The sequence below is a fragment of the Falco rusticolus genome, chromosome 14, assembly GCF_015220075.1.
Source record: "Falco rusticolus isolate bFalRus1 chromosome 14, bFalRus1.pri, whole genome shotgun sequence".
NCBI classification, from domain to species: domain Eukaryota; kingdom Metazoa; phylum Chordata; class Aves; order Falconiformes; family Falconidae; genus Falco; species Falco rusticolus.
Genome location: NC_051200.1, coordinates 14359757 through 14382480, shown reverse-complemented (window position 1 = coordinate 14382480; position 22724 = coordinate 14359757). Strand labels below are relative to the sequence as shown.

Here is a 22724-nt window from a genome sequence, read left to right as displayed (position 1 = left end):
GAGGCAAGCACAAGTGGAAAGGGTCTGAACAAGGCTGCTGCACTTGTTTTGTGCTGCAGTACCGAATTTCATACGGAATCTTTTCAGCACAGAAACAAAATCACACAGCATCTGGCCTGCCACACGGCTACTGATTTTGTATTTACATCAACCCAGGGCTTTGAAAAAAGGAGTAGCAATTTGGGAGGGGACTGTTTTCCAGAAAGCGCCAATTTTCTGCCCTCAGAAATGTAATGCCTCTAACTTGACATTGACCACCGCTTGGCATGTAGTTCCACTGCACCTGGAGGGAATGGTCCTAACAAACTCGTGGCACTCAGGACCCTGATGTACACACTGCAGCTCAGGCAGGTGGTGCAAAGCCACACGCTTTATCTGCGCACAAAACCCGCTGGCAAGCAGCACTGAGCAAGAGACACAAGCGAGAATGATCTCTTGCAGCCAGCCTGCCTGTGACCGGTGCTTCCCAGCAGGAAAAGCTAAGTGATCGGCCACCTCACAGACTGGGAGCTACGGCAGAGCGTCCTGCTTAAGGGACAAAGTGCTAAGGGCAGGCGTTGCGCAGACTTTTGCCCCTACCTCTTTGACAAAGAGACTCTGAGCTTTCTTTAGAGCATCTTCTGGCACTGTTGACTGGACAGTCCTTCTCTGTCGACCAATGACTGAGATCTGCAGGAAAGAGGAGAACATGTTTTCAGTGCAAACTGGGTCTTCAGGGCTTGATACTTGCTTTAAACGTGGTGGGCTCAAATCGCCAGTGGGTCCTTTTGGTTTCGCGTGTCAGTAATGCAGCCAAAATGAACATGAGGTTAACGGTGGAAGTTTTCCAAGGTAAGCAGGACCGGAGATGAATGAGCCTCAAACATGAGAACCAGCCAGTGCAAACTCACAGATACATCTTCGATCGGAAATATCAGCAGGTCCCGGAGGGGATCACTGTAGATCTGAACTCTGCGTTGAAGGATCACGTTCTCATAGTCCAAGGGTTCAACCACTTTTGTTTTTTCCTGCAGGAAAAATAGAAGATGAAGAATTTACATATATATAATATATAAACTAACAATTAACTACCACCTTGTGCTTAATGTAGCCTGACAACTTCAAACTGCATTATCAATGGACTACTCATTAATTCAGCAATCTGATTCTCATGTGATGCAGGTAGCCACCAGTGTGCATGTTTCACAGAGAGAGGTAACAAAAGGGTTAAGTTATTTGTGCCTGGTAATAAGCTAGGGGAAGAAACAAAGCACCGAGCTGCTCCCATCTGAGCAGAGTCTCTGATTTCTTAATGGAGCAAGAAATCTTCCTGGACAGGCCACAGCTTTAACAGCTGCAAGCTTTAGCGTATTTATGTTTGAGCAGCTCATCCGTGCAGCTCAGAAGAAATACGGTCTCCTACGCTGGCGCTGCTCAGCTCGAAGTCGGTTTTGCTCGAGGAGCTGATGAGAGAAGCTCTCTCTCTGGAAACTTGCCCCTGGCGAGAGGAGAGCAGGCCAGCCGCTACAGCTTCCAGAGCAAGGCTCTCGCCCTGTGGAAGGAAGAGCAGCATCCCTCTGGAAAGGCAGGAAAGCCCTCTCCATAAATCACACCTCAGCCACAGCTGAAGGCTGGAAAAATCTGGGGACTAGCTTTGCTCTCAGCTCCGTTTCTGGGAAGCAAGAGGAACTTATCCAAAATCCCTGGAGTCACAAGTTAAAACTGTTAGGAGAACGTCATTACATTTGTTATTGCACTACTTTTGTCTGTGTTACAAGCCCAGAAAAGAGTTAGCACTGCAACTGTGAAAATTAACCTTCACACTAAAAGCAAACACATAATTCTGTATATGAATGGTCACAATAAAATGAGAAGCAAATTCTGATACATCAGCTTTGGCTTGTTTTGAATCTTGACCCAAAACCTTGATGCCTGGCCATGCCATGGACGTCCAGGGACACCCTCCAGCAGCCGTGTGATGCCAGGATGGTACGTGCCCCTGGAGCACACACCCTTGCAGGACGGTGTGTTTGGGCTCTCCACTCTCAAAACAGGAATGTCGGATGCTTCCCCACCAGCAGCACACTCTTCCTCCCTGCTGAATGGTTTTGCGGCGGTGAACTGTTCACATAGCCCTGAGTTAAAGATGAGACCCGTACAAGGTCTCTTGCTGTAGACAGCAAAACCTGCAGCCCAAGAAAATGAGTCCAAAACAAGGACCAAAAGCTCAGGACCTCTGGGTAAACAGCTGCATCACCAAGTGCCCAAACAGCTCACTACTGCCTGTGACACGGGAGATAAGCCAAGAAATCAAGACTGCTCCTTCAAAACCAGCCAGAGCCCAAGGGTTTGTCCTATGCCTTTGGCTCCTGAGCCTCTGGGATGCATTAATTAACGTCTTCAAGCCCTTTGCAGCAAATGTGAGCCAGGGTCTTGCTTTAATGACAATGGAGCATCTCCTGCATCGAAGTGGAGCTGACGCTGGGACTTTGGGGAGGCAGTTGTCACGTAAGGGGGTAACACCCCCAGGCAGGAGCTGTTTGGGGGTGGTCACGCTTTAATCTTGTTTTCATCTTTTTCTGAAACGTTGCAGAAAATCTTTGTATGGTGGTATCTTCTCATACACTAGCATCTGCGAAAAACAGTCAAAGAATTGTAGAAAAAGGTTTTTCTCCTTTTTTGCCATACTCTGTAGCAAACCTGGGCGGTCTGTTGGGCTGGAGCAGTGAAGGCAGCTGTCTCGCCCAGGCTGCCTTTGGCTTCTCTCAGAGGACCAGCCCCACCAAGCAGAGGCCATTCCTCGGTCCCAGGTGCACGACTGGTGAGCTTTTAATACGTTCAGAAAGCAAAACTGAGATGAAAGCTTTTCCCCACAGCACTTCGGAAATGCAAGGCGGCTACCTTTCACGCTGGATTTCCCAGAACTGCTTCCCAGCAGCAGAACGACATTCCAGCATCTCTGACCCGTGTGCAGTTACAGCCTGTTTTACTCATGTAAGCAACACCTGGGTCCCGTGCAAGCCTCCAGGCAGAGCTATTTCTGCACAGCCTTTTGCTGAGCACCCACTTGTGCCGCGCTTCTGGCTATCCACAGAGAAGCTCTAACTCTTGGCTTCAGAAAATATACCTCTTGCCCCAGACAGTTTTGCATTCATAACGTCTCTTTTCCATGCTGCAGGAATCCAGCATGGATTAGCTCAGCTATCTGAAACAGTTCCCCTCTTAATCGCTCTCTGGAAACTTTGCTTCACTGTTTGCACAGTCCTGAAAGGAACCTCGCAAGCCTCAGCACCAGCAGAAGCGCTGCAGCCGTCATGGGAGAAGCCTACCAAGCCCACCGGTGGGAAAGCCAAGGTGACTGGGCAGAGAGCCCCCCCGGGTGCCAGAGCGTACAGGGGCTCTGCCCGCTCCCCCGGCCGTGGGGATCCGGGGCACGGTGTGGTGAACGCTGCCAGCCCCGCTGCACGCACAGCGCCTCTTGCTCCTGCACCCAGGACCTAAGCTACACGGGAATCCCATCAAAAAAGAAAGAGCCCATCTGAAAAACAGAAGTCCCGAAAACCCAGCAGGTAGACAGAGAAAAAGAACGTAATTTTCCCTCAGTTAGTCTCACGCTCTTTAAATGCTTAATTGAATTTCATTAATCGTCTGAAACAGCGGTCTTATTTCAAGATAACACTACGTGCTTCTGAAAATTTGCTAGGCTTTGCAAATTAACGTGAATTAACAGGATATTCATGAGCTGCTCTCCTATTTGCAGGTCTGGGGCCACACATCCCCAAAATTCGTCCGCCCCAGCAGACCGGGCAGGACCCTACAGACCAGGCGCACGGCTCACTGCCGATCTACCCGATTGACACTTCTCGCTGTAATCACTGCAGCAATCCCAGCAAAACTCAGCAGTGTAAGCTGGTTAAAGCAGCGCCATGAGCCTGAGTGCTGCTTACACCAGCTCCCTGTCTCACCTCACCCTACCAGCAGCTGTAACAGTAAATTAAACTCCCTCTAAAAACTTTTTATATTGCTATAGCATTAAATACTAGCTTTGGGTACACAGAACTCAGGCCTTCCAATTACACAGTGGTTTTAGTCCTTTTTTTATTTTGCAACATTGTCCTGGAACTCTGTGTTTCTAAAGTTGTTCTTTTCAAAAGTTGGGGTTTCGATAACATTTCTTTTCCAGCTTTGACACCTCCAATGACCAGCAAGATAAAAGTCCTGGCAGTCACCCCCATGGGATCCGGTGACAATTAAAGGGTAAGGACTGAAAAGGACCCCACACCCTCACGTGAGAGGTTTCAAAACCCATACAGCACTGCCCACTACAGCTGTGATAAAGCTCCTGAAAATAACTCACTACAGCCCTTCCACTCTTGTGGAGTTAGCGATACTGAACGGACCGTGTTGTGCAGGCTGGTGCTGGGATCTGTAATTCCACAAGCCATGCCGAGCCCTGAGACACGCAGCTGATGGCCCGGGGAGCTCCAGGAGGTGAGGGATGTACACCTGCAAGGCTGCCGAGAGCTGTCACCCCGGTGGCCTTTGCAGCACCCACAGACGGGCACTTCTCCTCTGGGGCTGTTGAAATGCAGTCCCTAGAGCTCTCCTCACCCAAGCTCTGTGATTTCCCTGCCTCAGCACACAGCTGCCCTGCGTCACCTGCAGCATGGCATACGCTGGCCATGCTGGCACCCAGCACAATGCAGCCAGTCACAGGCAATGACAGGAACCACAGCAACGTCTCTAAAGCGAAGCCAGAAGATGCAGGTTAAGCTGTTTGCAAGCAAAACAGCGGCTCACAAAAGGATGTGACCTGTCTCCTGCCCACCACTGAGGAAACACAGGCTCCTCCATCCATCCCAAACGGTGCTGGCTGCCTAGCGGGGCCAGGCACGCTCATGCCCCTGCAAACAGACCTGCAGGGTAAGGAAGAATCCAGCACAAATATTTTTCACTCTGGTGCCCAGTATCCCAAAGGGTGAGACATAAAGCTTTAAGCCCTGAAAATCAGATTTCAAAGTCTTAGTTTTCCTGAAGAGCTTGCTAAAAGCACACACCTCCTCGCACCCGGGGCTCGGCCTCACGCTGCCCAGTGCTATCACAACAGCAGATGGCACCCACCAAAGTCATTATGAAAGCAGAGGAAAAACTATTACGCTAAAGTAATTAGAGTCTTAGAAACCACAAATTCCTCCACAGGGAAAGCCAATATTGAAGTACGAAGAAATGCTGCCAGTCCAGCAACAAAATCGACCCGTTTCTGCAGGAAAAAACATGCGCTGCTGTCAAAGCCACCCCGCTCTTTGGCATACGTGGAGCAGCTATTTACCCAGGGCAGGCAGGCGGGTGCACAGAGATGCTCCTCGGGTTCCTCTGACCTCGGGGGCTGCAGGAGAGGGCAGCTCACCCCAACCTGCCCACGCCGCTGTTGCAGCACCCCAAGCACAGCCAGCAGCAGCTCCCAGCCCAAACCCACTGCATCAGGATAAAAATCAAGACCTGTGTGAAACACCTCATAGGGGAAAAACATAAGCATGATTTTACACGAAGCTAACAGGAGAGCAGCGTACCCTCCCAGACAAGCCCACCCACCTCTCTTTAAAAAGCCACTGGGTGAAGCCCCCCATGCCAGGCTGTTCCCAAACCCACACGCTGTGCTCTGGGTCTTGCTGCTGCCCCAAGACCTGCTCCCCTGCACAGGGGGGGTCATCTGCCACGCTCGAACCCCCATCCAGGCTGGGTCAGGAGGTTCCACGTGGACGACAGCACAGGCGAAACAACAGCCTATCTATTACAGTATTCGCTTTGCACCAACAAGCGACTTGGCTGGCATTTTAACAGGAAATTCAATGAAATTACTTCAACAGAAACATGCCCACGAACACCAACGCAAGGCTCTGCCTTTGGCCAAGCACAAGCACAAAGAGCCCCGCACAAGGAAAAACCCCAAGTCAAGGTCCCCATCCTCAGTGCCCTGCCTGTCCTGCACCCGCTGCCAGCCCCAGCACAAACCCCCACTGGACAGAACCCACCAGAGCTTGAAGGAAAGGTTTAGCAAAAGAATCACCCATTAATTAAGATGGGGGAATCTTAAGAAGTCAGATCACATTGTCACCTTCCTCTATCCATTTGCAAAACTACACAATTCCTTATATTTGCTTTATAAACAAAGGTTCACAATGACAGCTGGAGGTATCCATGTGTGGGAGTATAGGAAAGGACATTTCTATTTTAAAGTTTAATTGCGTGAAAAACAGTAGCCACCTGTCTTCTAGCATTCTGCTTTTGTATGCCATACAAACATGTCGATGTTTTTATTACATGATTAATGTTTTCCTGAGATCCTTTGCTCCCAGAATTACAACAGGTATAATCCAAGTGATGTGAATGTACAAAAAGTGAATGAAAAATGTTTTATTTAAGGATTTAAACTATCAGAAAGCTTTTGTATTTTCAGTCCTTTCAGGCTGGCTCTCATTTAAAATAATCTCCAGAGAAGAAAATGGCAAACCCAGCTGGTTTGGCTCCACTTTCACCAATTTGCTCGTCCCTTTGTGTTGACACGAGCCCTGCAGCGGCTGCCAGCACACGCTTCCCGTTGCACGGTGGGAGCCAAGCCCAGAGCAACCCCCAGCACCGTGCTCAGCCTTCGCCTCTCATGGCACTGATGGCCAGCGCACACACACACATGCTCCTCCATCTCTGCCCGGTGCAGCCGGCCCTGCAGCGCTTCCTCCGTGCTTTCCACTGAAAAACTTGCGGGTTCGACAGCACTCGGGACGTGGGGTTTTCTCACTTCCTCAGAAACGAAGCTCTACCCAGTGCATGCACCTACACTCACAAAGCAGCTGGAGACACACAAGTGATGGTTCTCGCCCTGGTTTCAGCTGGGATGGAGTTATTTTTCTTCTCGGTAGCTGCTGCAGTGCCGTGTTTTGGATTTGGTGTGAGAACAATGTTGATAGCACACTGGTGGGTTTGGTTGTTGCTGGGTAATGCTTATACGAAGTCAAGGACTTTTTGGTTTCTTGGGTCCTACCAGCGAGAGGGCTGGAGGGGCACGGGAAACTGGGAGGGGACACAGCCAGGACAGCTGACCTGAACTGGCCAAAAAGGTGTTCTATACCATACGACGGCATGCTGACTATATAAACTGGAGGAAGAAGGAGGAAGGTGGGGACACTTGGCATTATGGCGTTTGTCTTCCCGAGTAACCGTTGGGTGTGATGGAGCCCTGCTCTCCTGGGGATGGCTGAACTCCCGCCTGCCCATGGGAAGCGGTGAATGGATTCCTTGCTTTGCTTGCCTGCGCAGCTTTTGCTTTACCTATTAAATCGTTCTTGTCTCAACCCCTGAGTTTTACATTCCTTTCCGATTCTCCTCCCCATCCCTCTGGGTGAGGGGGGAGTGAGGAAGCGGCTGTGTGGGGCTGGGTTGTCGGCCGGGGTTAAACCACGACAGTTCTTTAAAGTAGCTAAAGAGACAACAGGAAATAGCATGCACCACATGTACATATAACTGCATTGTGTCAGACTGTATAACTGTTCCCCAAAATTTAGCAAGCATTTTACAACCTATTTGCTGCCTCATCAGCTGCAGCTCTGTAACACGCTTACACGGAAAGCCTGGCAAAGCCCAGATTTTAAAACAAATCGCAAAGGGCCAAGTAGATGAAATACACAGAAAACAGGAGGCAAAGTCAATCTGGGGAACTGATTAAAAGCTAAAGGAGGGGAAAAAACCTGAAGCGTACAACTACCCTTTGGACATACTAGTCACGGTCACATCACTTCCAAGGCTGGCAACAGCCCGGGGCAGAGAGAGACCACTTCCCACCGCAGTGTGCCATCAGGAAACACGAGGATACCTCTCAGACAGAGAAGAGAACTCCCTGGTTTTTATTTTGCTCATGAAACCTGACAGTACATGGGAGTACATGACGGTACATGGGAGAATTTACACAGTGCCTGGGAACTGAGAAAACTCACTTGGCAAACTGTATGGGCACATGGAACTACGGAATTTCTATCCGTAGAAAAGCTTTTTCAAAGCCAGGGATTCAAAGATCTCAGGTCAAGGCTCTCTCAAATGATGTGGTCTTCAATAGCTCTTTTTTTTTAAAAAAAAATTTCTTAATAGTACATTTATGACTCTTTTTTTCTGCCCCCAGTTCCTGCACTGCCGCCTGGTCCCGTTTACAGGCGCTAACGCAAGCTTGCAGGAAGGCTACAGAGTTTCATTTAAAAAAGCTGAGATTCACACATAATTCATCATTCCAGGAACTCGGGAATAAGCAAGAACAATGAAAAGCGGGAAACCCTGAGCTTGGCTATCCAGCACCTGGAACCACCATAGCCCTGTGCAAAGCCAGAATAAACTCTGCACCCTAAAAAACTCCGCATTCAGAAGCACAGGAGAGGGAAGAGGTGGAAAGAGAAAAGAGGGGAGGAAGGGCAAACCGGGAGGCACTGTGAGTCAGCACACATGGCAGCAGTCACAACACGATGCAGCCTTGCTGCTGCCAAGAGGTTTGTGGGCTTCTCAGCAAAGCCACATTTTGGGAGGAAACCCGAAGGCAGGCAACGAAGCAGCTCTCCCCAGGCGATGGGAAGCTCGTGCCTACGAGCGTGCTGCGAACCCAGCACTCAGCTGGAGGTAACAGCAGGGCCCAGGGCAAGATGCGCAGAGGTGGGCTACGGTAAAACCACAAGGATGAAAAATAGTCAATAAAGCTGGGTATGAGCAGGCCAAAACTATTTTTACACCGGCCAAAGAGAATGAAGTTTAAAAACACAAGAGGAATGCCCAGACAGGAATCCTGGCAATGCTGAAGGCACAGAAACACTGAGCTTGAGACCACAGGAGAAATGTCTGCACCTGGGACAGGGGAGAAACATGGGCTGTAAGATGGACATAGAAACACTGAGCGTTTTGTGCGATGCCAAGGAAGGAAAACCTCCTGAGGAGAAGGAGCAGAGGAAGCAAGGGGAGGGAAAGGGTGTCAGGAACCAGTCCCAGGTGGTGCAGAGGCAGGTGGGATGGGGGATGCAGGGTTTGCTCACCTGGGGACGGGCTGTGGTGGAGGCAGGTGAGTACAGAGGAGATGCCATGGGAAACAGGTCCTGCGTGAAGGCTGGGGCTGCGTAGCTGCAGGAGGGGGAAAGAAATGGGAACAGGGAGCCCAAGAGGGGATGGCGGAGAGGGTGTGTGCTGCAGACAGGAGGGAGCCCCGATGGGCAACGGGGAAGGGAAGAAGGATGAGATGAGGAGAAGGGGCCTGGCAGGGAGAGATCAGGTGCCAACTGCACCCTCCCACGGGCAGTGAATGAGCAACCTCCAGAACAGGACCCCTCCTGACAGCTCCAGCGTGATGCTCCCAGGGCCCGAGCCTGCCTGGCGGGCACTGCCTGCTGCAGGGTGGCCTGGCCTGCACCCCACTCCCTGCTCACCCAAATCCAGGGCGAAGCTGGCAGCACTACCTTGCATGGATGCACACAGCACACGGATGCATGTGGATGCTCTGTGGCCCACAGCAGAAAGAGGAAAGCAGGACACAGGCTTGCACGGGACAGATCAACACACGGGAGCAGATCTGTGGCACGCCAGCCCTCCAAGGGCTCTTCTCTGCCACCAGCAGCAAACATCCTTCCTTGGGCAGCGTGGGCTCCCCGAGGAGTTGTTTCCCCAGCTGCAGTCCAGGCAAGCAGACTCTCCCTTCCCCACTACCCGGCACCCCCACAGCAAGCTACAAGACTCACTTTGTCTCTTTTTCACCCAGAAATGGGCACACAGGGCAAAGAGAGCCCAGCAGCTGGACAGCAGGAGGTACAGCTGCAAGTACATCATCTCCAGGGGTCTCACTAGTCCAGGGTCTGCGTGACAGTCCCCACGCTCCCATCTCCATACAGGAGTTACGTGCCATTCTGCGCCACACTCCAGCTCTGAAACAGTGTAGGCAGCACTAGACTGCTGCACCCCTTTCTCCCCCTGCTCTGCGTTCAGCGCAGATGGCTGCATCCCACAGGAGCTTTCAGACAAATAAAAAGCCACGCGGTGGGAAAGGGGAAAATGGGTGCATAGTCCTGGCACCCTGCGAGAAAACACTTTCAGTGGAAATGACTCACGCTTTCCCTCCAAAAGTAAAGAGCAAAAGCCTGTCCCCTCTCTTGAGCTTCCCTCCACCCCGTCCAAGTCCTGTGCAAAAGGATCTCACCGAGCCACAACTCTCTTCTCTCCTCCTGCATCGATAGGCCCAGCTGGCAGCGAAATCTCATCTGAGCCCTAAACGAAGGGCAAACTGTGTTCTGGCTGTTTTGCAACTTGTATGTCTCCTTTTTCAATGTAATGCCCAATTCCCTAGTGACAAAGCAAGAGTGTGCAGTTATCAGCACTGCCTCCGAGAGTGGCGTAGCATCAGTGCAGGACGCCAGCTTGTAGAAAGGAGAAACAGTCAAAAGCTGATGTCCGTGTAGACATACAAATATTTACCTGTCATTATTAGGCCTGGAAAACAAAACTAATTCAGGCCTTGAAATGTTTTCAAACTGGCTTAGAAATTACACGAAGTCAGGATAATCAGCGTATGGCTCTTTATTTCCCTTACACTTAAGCAGAAGTGTACTCTACACTTGCAGCCCTTAGCAGCCTTTGAAACTTAGCTCTGCAGCCACAGCGCTGTTTTTTCCTTAAAGCTTGAGATCCTTGCATAATCGCTTGGGCAAAGGAAACAGCTGTCAGAAAGAAGCTGCGCTGCCACGAAGCAACCAGAGCTCACAGCCACCCCGTGAGCGGCCCAGGCTGCCAGGCAGTGCTGCCGCTCCAGCCCACGCGCGCTTCACCTTCGCACATCACCTCTGAAAATCACGCCCTGAACAAGTGCCAAATCAATAGCAAAAGCACCAGTGGAGGTAAGTGGCAGCTGGGGGCATGGCCCGTCTCTGGCATAAACACACACTTGCGGTGACCCAGCACTGCTCCTGCACAGGGCAGGGAATTAGGGCAAGCATCTGCGATTGCTTTCATACCCTTGTTCCTGCACCCTGACCTTCCTCAGAATCACCGAGTGCTTCTGTGTGAGAGACACCAGTGACAGCTCAGTACAGACTGCCACGGCATCTCCGGGCCCCAGACACAACACCTAAAGTCCTGCGTGTCCCTAGCTGCACAGGTACATCCTGGCTCAAATCCAGCCCTTCTGCACGAGGAGCAGAGGGAGGGATCAGCGTAGCTCTACATCAGCAGAGCTGCACCTGCATCCAGCTGAGCAGCTGCCGCAGAGCATGAGAGCAATGAAAACACGGCACAGCTTTGAATTTCTCCTCTGAAAATAATAGTAGAAATTGGCAAAAGGGTACTGGTTTCTATGGGACAGCTGAATTTCTGCCAGATAGGACTTCTCAAAACATTCTGTAAGCACAGGCATGCTAAAAAAAGAAAACAGTAATTACAATGACAATACTACATGTTATTTATGTAAGTTCTTAACTGGAGCATCCCAAAGTGCTTTTCAGATGTCACTGGCATTTCATCATTTATTTATGTAGTATCAATTTTATATTTAGCATCCAGTTCCAGAATAGCCAGCTTCAGAACATCTTAAAGCAATTAATTGCGCACAAGCAGAACCCCACCCCTTCCTGCCTGCTCTTAAAAACTCTTGTTTTTCACTCAAGAAACCACTCGCATGTGGGGCCAAGCCAAGTGTGCAGCCACTCCCCAAAATCGAGCGGGCAAACCGCTCCTCGGCTTCGCTAGGGCACCAACCCAGGCAGGCAACGGCGAAGCACCTTGCCCAAGCCCATAACAGCAATGCCAGGGGAAAAAGGAGCACACGAAGTCACAAGACAGTTTGTGTTGCCTTAGCAATACCATAAGCACCCCAGCAGTGGCTTAACAGCTCAGGAAGCTGTTTGTCTCTGCACCCGTCTACGCTCTGCCTTTGGGCTGCAGGCATCGGATGCAGATGCAGGTGGCTGCAGCGGCTGCAAAGTTAAATTCTTTTCTCTCCAGCAAACACAGGAGGACCTGGGGACAGGCTCTGCAACACTTCAACCCGCCCGCAGTCAAAATGCCATTGTTGACAGAAGCAGCTCCAAGTTCCCCCCAGATGAAGACACCCATACAAGCCCCAGCATCATGCAAGGGGCCAAGGGAGTGATTAGGGCTCCCCGAGCACAGGGGGAAAGGCAGAACTGCAAAGGAAACCTGTCTGAGTCCAGTGCAACTTCCCTGGAGCCCCAAACTGCTACTGGAGGGGCTTTCTGTTGTCCCCTCTTGGAGACAGAGGGGCCAGGCCATGAGGACATCACCCAGCATGGAGCCCAGAGCAGGACGAGGTAATGGGGAGCGCTCTGGGCTGAAACAGGCAGGGTCTCCTTCCAGCCACAACTACTCCCCAGTGACAGCTCTGTGGCAGCAGATATTAATAGGGGAGAGCAGAAATTGCATTTCAGCAAGAAAGGAGAGGGGTGAGAAAGGGTTCAGGAATGAGCAGACCTGACGCCATCAGAGAAGCAGCGGGAGGCAGGGAAAGCTGCAAAGATAAGTCAGGACTGTGCTGAAGGAAAGAGGAGCCAGCAAGGGAAAGCTTTGATTTGTACTTTTTAAGGGAATTAAAAAGATGGAGGGAGCTGGTGGCAGGGAAACATACTCCAGCATTTCTAAGATGACAGCAGTAGCCACAAAGGCATATAAAAACTACTCTTTTCTTCCTTGGACAGAGCAGGAGCGAGGAGGCCAATTAACCAGGGAAGCTAAAGCAGACGTGTGCCCCACGCCTGGCTGCTGTTCAGCTGCTGTGTGTGACCATGACTTGCATTCTCAGGCCACAGAAATGTCAAAAGCTTTGTGTAATTTTGCATCATTAGAGATAATAAATCAGCGTGCAAAGGGCTAAATGAAATGCTGAAAGAGCCACCAAGCTGCATATATAAGAGGATGCTACAACATGCACTACAGCAGGTAGCCCAGGTTCAAACGCTCCTGGTCCTGGGGGTGGGGGGTCTCTGAAAATATCTCCAGATACCAGGAGAGGCTGACACAAAGCCTGCCAGCCATCCCCTCTCTGGATTTTGAGTGCACCACATCCCTAACCGCATTGCTGGCATTAGCTGCAGGCACCACCACCAACCATCTGTTCCAGGCGTTTCACTGCATTGACGGTGGCAAGTCGGGGCAGATGCTGTCAATGCAGAGACACCTGCATTTTCATGACATCGTCCCTGGCACAGAACAAACCACCCTCAGTCTTGCCCAGCAAGTGCTAAAACCCCGGTCACAAGGCTAGCAAAATGTGGTAAGTGGTATCTGCACATGCGTGTAAAGGCTGGATGCTTTGCTCTCTTCCTAGGGCTTTCCTATAATGGGGAGAGGGACACACATATTTAAATGATGCCTTGGGAAGGCCAAGATTTAGAGCCCATCAAAAGCTTGTCATAGCCTCCGAAAACCTCAAGAAACGGACACACTGACGACAGCTCATCCTATAGCATCCGTTCCTCAGCACACAGGCATGCAAGGTAATGCTTCACCTCTTCTGAACTGGGTATTGGTAGGAGACATGCTGGGGATCTGTTAAGTGGCCCGAAATAGCTGCAACGGCGTACCTGGGGCCTCACTCCTCTCCATAAAACAGTGCCCCTCACCCACACTGAGCCTGCTCAGGCAGGAGCAAACCAGGCCACCTCCACCGCATGTGCCGCCCAGAGCCCTGCCACAGCACTTTGCCAGCGCTGAGCTAAATTCAGCCCCTTACAGCACACGAGCCCCAGTTCAGCAAAGCATGTGATTAATTTTAAGAATGCGTTTAAGTGTTTTCTTGAATAAGCCCCTATGAGCATTAATCTCTCCGTAAGCACTTCCACAGAAGTCACCCGAGCGAGCTGTGGTGGCTGGCTCCGGAGGCAGGACCTGCCCTTGCTGAACCGACAGCAAAACGCCCACCCACTTACGCAGGGGCAGAATTTCCTCCTATGTCTCATATACGTCTCTTTTTTCTATGTAAATTATGCAAACACAGCACATTGACTACACCCAAGGGGAAACATGCATATATTCTGTCTCTCTTGAGCACCAAGATGACTACAAACACTGCATATAAACAGTCTTCACGTTGATCAAAGTGAATTTAGCTTATTAAAAGAAGATTTTATGCAGAAAGCTGACTTCCTCTGCATGAGTATAAATTCAGACACTAATAATATAGTTTAAGCTGAAAAAAACTCCACAGAAAGAACAAAATGCCTTTTTGCCTCCAGTCAAAACCTTCTTAGTATCGCTGTTAAGGAGCTTTTATCTCCTTTTTGTGTCTGCCTGAAACTGAGCCACCCATATAAGCCCAGCCAAGCCAGGATCAAACAAAACCCATCTTCTCCTGGCACGCCGCCCGCCATCTCACGGTGAGGTTTCAGGGAACACATCCCACAGCACCGTGTAACACAGGCGAGCAGACGCTCGGTTTGAATACCTCCGCACGGCAAGGATCGATGCAGTTGTTTGCAAGCGACGGTTCTCCCACACTGCAGTGGCTGGGAGCTCGTGTGCTGGCAGAGGTGTGGCCTGGGTGCCACCGAGCTGCGCCTTGGGGCGCCTGGGGGTGCACCCACTGGCCTGGCTGATGCTCAGTGTGGCCAAATTTTTTGCAGCTGCTCCTTCTCAGATAAGAGACTCCGGGTCCACATCCTTTGTACATCTCCATGGCAAAGCAGTAAATGTATCTTCATTTAATCTGTATAGAAATGATCTAAAGAAAATCAGAGAAATTGTGGGAGACTTAAAATTGCCACCAGATGACTCCTTTTGGCAGCACTGTGGGAAAATGAATTGTCTGGGTTTTGTCAAGCGCTTGCTCCTCTGATCTCATGCCTCCCACACATTTTATTTCCCTGTCGCGACACGGAGAATGACACCTTTGGAAAACTTGCAGCTGGCTCGAGAGACAGCCACCTCCTTGCGCGGCCCCAACCACCGCCGAGCACATCACTGCCAGAGAGAGGGGAGGCTCTGGCTCAGCCGTGGCCTGACATCCACACAGGAAAACAAGTGACCCTGTGCAGCTGATTTCAGGTCCTGAGGCAGAAGGTTGAGCCTTTGCTATTTTCCTGGCAGTGCCACCAGGCCCGGGATTACAGATCTTATTCACATGCACGTGTGCTCCTAAACTGCTCAACTCTACAACGCCCCACACCACGTCCAGCAGGAAAGCACCGGGGTGCAGAAGCACTTCCATCGGACCAGGGGCCAGCACATCAGAGCATGCGTGTGCATCCTGCTGGCAAGGGCTGAGCTCCTCCTTGCAACGCGCCGGGGGCTGCCCAGGTCCCGTGTCGGCCAGCGCCTCGGTGCAGGTTTCCCCTGCCTTGCTGCACGACTTTCCCGTGAACACTCAGCAACATCTTGAGCATGGGGAGGATGGGAGGCGGGAGATCGCACTGAAGGTCTGAGCCAAAATCACCCATGTCTATCCACTGCCGATGGTCCCTGGCTGCTCTCCCCGAGGTCTAGCCTGCTTGTCCTTCCCAGGTATCGTCAGCACTCTGGCTCTGAAGTCGCACTTCTAGCACAGTATTTTACTGTTGGTGCCCCAAGGTTCAAGCTGCAGGTGGTCTCTTGGTTATCACGCTTCAGCTTTGACTGTTTCTCTCTTTAACTTAATCTCAAAATTTTCCTTCATCTTTTAGCATGCTGTTTATCCCACCTGCCAACTTAACGTTTTTGCTAGACTCGTCTGTTTATTTAAACAGTGACCTTGTTAGTCAGTTGTTCTGCCAAGACTCCATCCGTGAGTTATAATCAGTAGCACACATCAAGGACCATTCAAAAGCTGGAATTGACACGATCTGCCCTACAGCTTTGCAAAGGAAAGTGCACCGAGAGGAGCAGGGTTCCCATGCACCCTGACTGCCACCGGCACCCCTGGCACTCCTGACTCGGCTCTGCGGGGCTGTGAGCACTTTCAAGGGATTCCCGCTGAAGCCTTTTTTCTCAGCAAGACCTCCCTTGCATCACGTTCACAGAGGGGCTGTGTAAGGCCAGAATGACAGCCAGGATCGCTGGGAACACCACCACAGTAAGTGGAAAGAAAAGAGCCCTGAGTGAAAGCTGCACTTCATCCTTCCCCATCCACAGGGCCCAAAGTGCCCCTGAGCTCCCCACCACAGCCTATGCTTACTTTCACTGCTACAGTTCTGGATTAGAGCTCTGCTGATACGGCGAGCGGAAGAGCACTGACTGCATCCTAGAAGCTGGTCCAAGGGGCAATGAGTGGGACATGAGTACCCCAGGACACCTCAGAAAGGGACAACCTCCCTTTGCTACCGATATCTGACCACCACCATATCCAATGCTTCCCCTTCACAAGCACAAAGGAGCAAAGCCCTGCCAAACTCCCACCAACTTCACTCCAGCTTTGCCAACCAAAGAGAACCATAAATATTCTCTTGGTGCTAGACAAGCATAAATGGAAAACCAGGAACAGAAATAGGATGACATGAGCTTCGCTGCACCTGCGAGACAGCAGTTTCAGAGCTGCATCATACATCACACTTGCTCAGGCTGGCCATGCAGGAGCACAGTGCTCCTGGCTTGAGATGCATCTCCTTTAATGCACAAATTATGGCTCCATACAAGCTGTTTCCATGACCTTAAAAGCTTCCCTCGTTGAGACGTTTTCATTTACTAGTATTTCATTCAGTGACTACAAATGGCTTCTTACTCCAGACAGTTCCTTGTGTCGAGGTTGTGCCTTGAATGCCCAAAAAGCTGAGATCAACTTACACGCCGAAGGAGCCCTAAGTGCCTACTCCTCTTGCCATTAAAGGAGCCCTAAATGCCCACTCCTCTTGGCACTGAAGTCGCATCCTCTGGGACCTGCAGCATGACCTCTGCTCCCCACCCCTTCACCTCATGCATGCTCACTACCACCGGCACCTGTGGTTTCAGCCGTGATTGCCCCAAGACAAGCAGACAGCCAAGGCACCTGATGGGATCACCGAGGGACAGGGTGTCATCAGGGTCTTTGGGAGTATTAAAACTATTCACATGCTTTCATTGACTTATCATCACCTGCTGTGACCAGGCTGTAGGAAAGGGATGGGATCCTGCCAAGAAAGGTCCCTACTGTGACTCCAGTCTGCTTCAGACTGACAGAAACCCTGGGTCCCGAAACGCTGGGACGCACAGCACCGCATGCTGCCAGCCTGCTCCATCCACTTACCAAGCAGCGGCCCCTGCTCCCCACGTACCCACCGACCACCCCCTGCCTCCCAGGGCCACCAGTGAGCTCAGCGCTGTCCCAGGGCGAGGCACAGCCGGGACTGCAGCCCGCTGGCACACACCTGATGCTGGGGCCCTCAATCTCCCCCGCTCTGCCCATGGTGAGGGGGGGGCAGAGGGGCAGGGGATGCACTCACACCATGCGATGCGCTCACACCATGCTCTGCAGCTCCCCAGCTCATCAGTGCCAAGGCTGAGCCTCACTTTGGGAGCAGGATCAGAAACGGTGGCTTTTCAGCCTCCCCCTCTCTCCACCACTCCCCACCATGGTTTCCCAGGACACCTTCACTCTCCCAAGAGCCAGCACACCAGTGCTCAGATATCCTTTCCTTGCAAGGACAATGACCTGGTAGATGGAGAGGAACCACCCTTTTCTTGGAGCAATCTAGGAAGCATGAGCCTCATCCTTAATCACTGAGGGTGGCCAAAGTGCTGAGACAGTCCTATAAGCTTATGCCACCTCCTTCCCCACTCCCCGAACACTGCAGTGTCTTATGGCTCTTCCTAGTGGTGCAGAAGTGCTGGGATTTATCCTTTGCTGCTGGACTATCAAAAGCAGGAAACTGCGCCAAGACTCAGGAATCAGAGACACCTGCCCTCACCCTCCTCCGGTGCTTGGCCACAAACATGCTAAACAGCACAGCAGCTCGGGGGGGGGGTGGGGGGGGGTGGGGGGGGGGGTGGGTTGCCTGTCAGAGAAGTTGGCAGGGACGGTGTGGGCAATGAAACCTTAGAGAAGATCAGAAAGAGAGAGGCTGCTGATGGATGCTGATGGACTCTGCCAGCTCCAGTGGGTTTTTGGCAAGGTTTTATTTATTTTCATCTGCAGTCCCACCCATCCCTTACCTTTTCAACATAAGGCATCTGGCACAAGCACCGAGTAACCATATGCCTTGTAGGATACCAAAGCTCTTCATGTCCTATACAAACAATTTCATTTTTAATGAGAGGCTCCATCAGCTTGCGCAAAGCATTTGTCCCTATGTACTGTTTATGAAAGAGGGAAAGCCCGTAAGGATCCCTGAACAACTGCACATAGGAAGCAATAGCCACGGTGCTAGGAAATCAGACCGGATTATCATCATAGCTTTTTTTCAGCTTTAGAAATCAGTAAGTTTACAAGAAAACTCTCTTTTTAAAAGAATCGTTTAAACACCTCCTTTTGTTTAACAGCACGTACCGTTTAATCTGACGGTAGAGAACTTGCAGGAATTATTTGCCCAACTTGTGCTGCACTTTCTGCACATCCCATTGACTAACCTTCCATCAAAATCAAGGTCAAAGTTGATAACACGCTAGAGTAATTCAATGAGCAAAGTGAAACACATCCAACAAAGCCCAGGGAAGCTCTGAACCGCCAGCAACACCCAGCCAGGGCAGAGCGCCCAGGACCGCACAGCTGTGTGCACAACAAAGACAACCTGCTGCAGCATCCCACACGCGGGGATGGAGCATCTGAGGAAGCACGTGGCTTTCGCCCCAGACATCCGAGCGTGATTCCCGGGATACATCGCACTCCCGGCTTGCGCCAGTGCCCACGTCTCACCTTGCCAGGCCGTGCCCTTCCGTCCCGCCCTGTTTATTTCGCGGTGTGACGCTGCCTGCGCCCTGTGCCGGGTGCGCCCCGTTACCCGCCTGCTCGGCGCCCCGCACAGGCACCAATGAACCCCCAAAAGCGGCCAAAGCGCCGCTTCCCCGTGATCCTCACGGCGCTGAGCTGCGCCCGGAGGGGCACGGTGCCGGCAGGTGGGATGGCACGGCACAGGGAGCGGAACACAAAGGGGGAATGCTGCCCCTGCCCGGTCCTTCCCCACCGAGCTCTGCCCCTTCCCCATCCCCCGCCCTGCGCAGCCCCCTCCGAACTCTGCCCCTTCCCCATCCCCTGCCCTGCGCATCCCCTCCGAGCTCTCCCTCCTCCCCAGCCCCTTCCCGGTCCTTCCCTACCGAGTTCTGCCCCTTCCCCATCCTCTGCCCGGCGCATCCCCCGCCCTGCGCAGCCCCCCCGAGCTCTGCCCGCTCTCCACCCCCTACCCTACGCAGCCCCCCCGAGCTCTGCCCTTTCCCCACACCCTGCGCAGCCCCCCCGAGCTCTGCCCCCTCCCCTTCCCCTCTCGCCCGGCTCGGCGCGTCCCCTGCCCGCCGCCGCCCGGGAGCTGCCCAAGGTACCGCCGGGGTGCCCCCGCGGGCCCGCCGCTCACCAGCACCAGGGAGCCCCGCACCGCCTCCGAGACGCTCTGCCGCAGCTCGGCCGCCGTGCCCGGCTTGCTGAGCCGCTTCGTGAACTTCCTCACTTCCGACATGGCGACATGGTCCGCGCCGAGCGCCGCGGGGCCGCGCCGAGCCGAGCCGCTGCCTCCCTGCCGGCGGGCGCGGCGGGGCCGGGCGGGCGGAGCCGCCCAGCGCCGGGCGGGCCCGGGGAGGGTCCCCGGCTCGGCCCGCCCCGCTCCGGCTGCCGGCCCCGCTTTGTCCCCGCCGCAGGTGCCGCGCCCCCCGCCTCCGCACAAAGCCCCGGGCCCGGCGGGGGGCGGCCGGGCTGGTGCGGTGCCGCAGCCGGGCGTGGGGGGGGACGCTCCCCGGACGGAGCTGCAGGGACGCGGCCCCAGCGTGCCCCGAGGGGCACCGTGCGGCTGGGGGGGCGGTCTCCGTGTGTCTCCGTGTGTGTCCCCAGGCACCGGCCTCCAGCCGCAGCTACGGCGCGCCGGTGCCGCGCTGCCGCCGGGGAGGGGTCGCTGCCCCGGCGGGGACCTGCCGCTCTGGCCCGGTGGGCTCGGCTCAGCGCTGCCCGAGGTGTGTCCCTGCTGCACTCGCCCGGTTCCTGCACGGCTAAACCGGATCCGGGACAAGCTCTTACCCCCGAGCGTCTCCAACCTATAGGACTTGCTACAGGAAAGCGCTTCGCTTATAGAGGCCACGGCCCCATGTGCCTGCCCGGCTGCAAAAGCAAGAAGTTAAGGATGTGGAAGGAAGGTTCCTTAGGCCTGAAGTTAATTCCAAGCCCTTGTTACTTTGTCATTGTGCACTGTTTTTAAGGACGGTGATTGGGAAATTATAATAGATCCTTACATTCCGTACATGAAAGCCTTACTTCTTAAATTTCTTTTACTTTGTGCTGTGTCTTTACAGCAAGATGCTGCATTAGATAGAGTTGCCGTTTAGTCATACTCTGCCATACAGCTGCTCAATACTATCTACAAGGACCTTGCTGGAATTACAGGCATGCCGTAAGTCACACAGCATATAGAGAAATTGTTTCGATTAAGAGAGCCAATCTGTAGGGGGTAATGAATACAGCTATTATGATCCAAACCATTCCAAATGTTATTTGTGACTTCCAAAGCACGCAAGCCAGTTATTGTTCTGCTTTTTAGCAGTTCACTGAAGGGGCAGCAGATACCGCTTCGTATTAAACATTGCTCTGATTCTTTTACACCAGAGGCAAAACAAATTTACAAGTTTATTGTTAATTATCAAGTATCTGTTAGATGAAGGACAGAAAAAAAAGTTTATGAGCTGGAGAATTAGCACTGTCGTAAACAAAGCTTTTCCAAATCTGTGTTAAGAAGCAAAAAAACCATTATGACACGCAATTTCAGCTGCAGCACGCTGAGGTTCACTTCCCTATCCCCCCACCCATACGCATTCTTGCAGACATTTTACCAACCGCTTCAAATTATCATACCATACAGCCCCAGTGACTGCACTGTGATGAACTGGGCTGTAGCTACACCGGTAAGTAAAATCATGAGGTCTCAATCACCTGGCCGTGAAGGGAGAGGTAGCACAATGCCGCTCATAGCACAACGGGGTAGCCCTGCCTACGGGGGACAGCCCCTGGCCCTGTGGTGCCTCCGAGCAGGCTGGGCACTGCAGGAGGGCACAAACCAGAACACCACCAGCTACCAGAGGTCAATACTTAATGGGCAACGCCAGTTCTGCCTTCGGTTTGCTCCATTAGGAACGGCCCCAGGAACTGGTGTGTTTGCCAAGGGGTGGAGAAGTGTGCTGTGACGGGTCACTTGACAAGAAATAAAATCATTCCCAGTGCACTCACCCCTTGTTTATCCAGCCAGAAGGAAAAAGTTCGTACTAAGGTTAGGAGCTTGGTTTGGTGCCGGGGGGGGGGGCTGCATCTGATCAGCTGCCCATCAGCATCCCACTCAACTAAGCCAAACAGCCATGGAAGAGCAGTGAACAGTGAGGCTGTTTTTTGGAGCTAAGCATGAAAACAAAAGGAAAATAGAAGCAATGGAAAGGACACATCACATGAAAACAACATGCAGAAAGCTGTGACTCCCTCTCAGGAAGGCCAAACATCAGAATAAGAGTCTCAAGCACAAAGAGAGGCAAGACAACAGCAGCTGTGGAACTGCTGTGACAAGACAAGCCCAAAGTTGCAAGGATTGTGGTTTTCACCTCCTTTTTCACAGGGAAGAAAGGCCAGTAATGGTTTATCAGCATAAGAAAGGTGCCCAAGAGCATGCAGGGGCATTCTGAGGTGCTGAGGAATTGTACTGCTTCAGACAACCAAACATTCTTGAACTCAGCCTGCCGCGGAACGCACAAACTCAACTGTGCTAACATTTTCACCTCTTCACTGAGACTAGAGCCTTGAAGCCTCTCTTGTCATTTTGATCCAGGCCTTTCCAAAACAGAAGCATCAGTGAAATCACTTCTACTTTCTTCCCATGCACACAACTGCAGCTTCTCTTTTGCCTTTAGCCGATTCAATCAAGAGCTCTGAGCATCACGCTCTCCAGCTGACAGGCTGATGGATTGACTGCCCTTTTCCCAAGCACACGCATGTATTGGAAGCCCAGGAACAGCAATGAACACCAGATTCTCTGAAGACAGTCTTTGCTGCAGGCTGAGACTGTCCTTAGGGCAGGCAGCACTTCCCTGCTTCTTTGTCACCCTCTACTCACAAAGTTCAGGCAGGGAATTCCTCTTCTGAGGAAAGAATCAAATTCAACAGGAACGTGCTCTGCTACCAGACAGGCTTTATGACCCACCCAACCCAAAAGGAAACTTCAATAATACATAAATATCAATGCAAGGGAAGAAAAATAAAAAGAAAGGAAAAGAAGTGGGTCTGCTGAGACAACGTGGAGTTCACAGGCAAAAAGGAACTCTTGGCTGATCCAAAACTCCCAGCTTTTTACTATCAACTTTCAAAGACCTGAACCAACCTTACAGCAAGCTCAGATTAATGACATGATGGTATAAAACCAGCGGAAACGTCAGTGTTTTGCATTATGTGTATTGATAGTGAAAACCCATGATATTGGGTGCGGGCTAAGAGCTGTCCAGGTTGCTTCAACCAGCAGCCAAGGTGGAGATGAGAAAGGACGGGAGGGGTGATGCCACTCTACAGACAATCTTTCTTTCCACCCTGGAAATCAATGTTCCCAGAGAAAACAGCATAGTCAGGCAACCCAAGCTAACTGCAAAGAGACATGCATCTTTACATCTATTCC

The 22724-nt window shown here is 52.1% G+C and overlaps 1 protein-coding gene across 4 annotated transcripts in view; it reads right to left on the bottom strand.

The window, feature by feature from the left end:
- Positions 1-19619, bottom strand: part of DOCK11 (dedicator of cytokinesis 11) — an 83175-nt gene extending 63556 nt beyond the window's left edge. For all 4 annotated transcript variants that reach the window (XR_005107456.1, XM_037407877.1, XM_037407880.1 and 1 more), the window contains exons 1-3: positions 19449-19619; positions 891-1007; positions 580-669 (exon numbers count right to left, since the gene is read on the bottom strand). Coding sequence is in view for 3 of the 4 variants with exons in the window: in XM_037407877.1 (XP_037263774.1) it covers positions 580-669; positions 891-1007; positions 19449-19550 (309 nt within the window). In the remaining variant the exon portion in view is untranslated. The remainder of the gene's footprint in view (positions 1-579; positions 670-890; positions 1008-19448) is intronic.
- Between the last annotated feature and the right edge of the window lie 3105 nt (positions 19620-22724).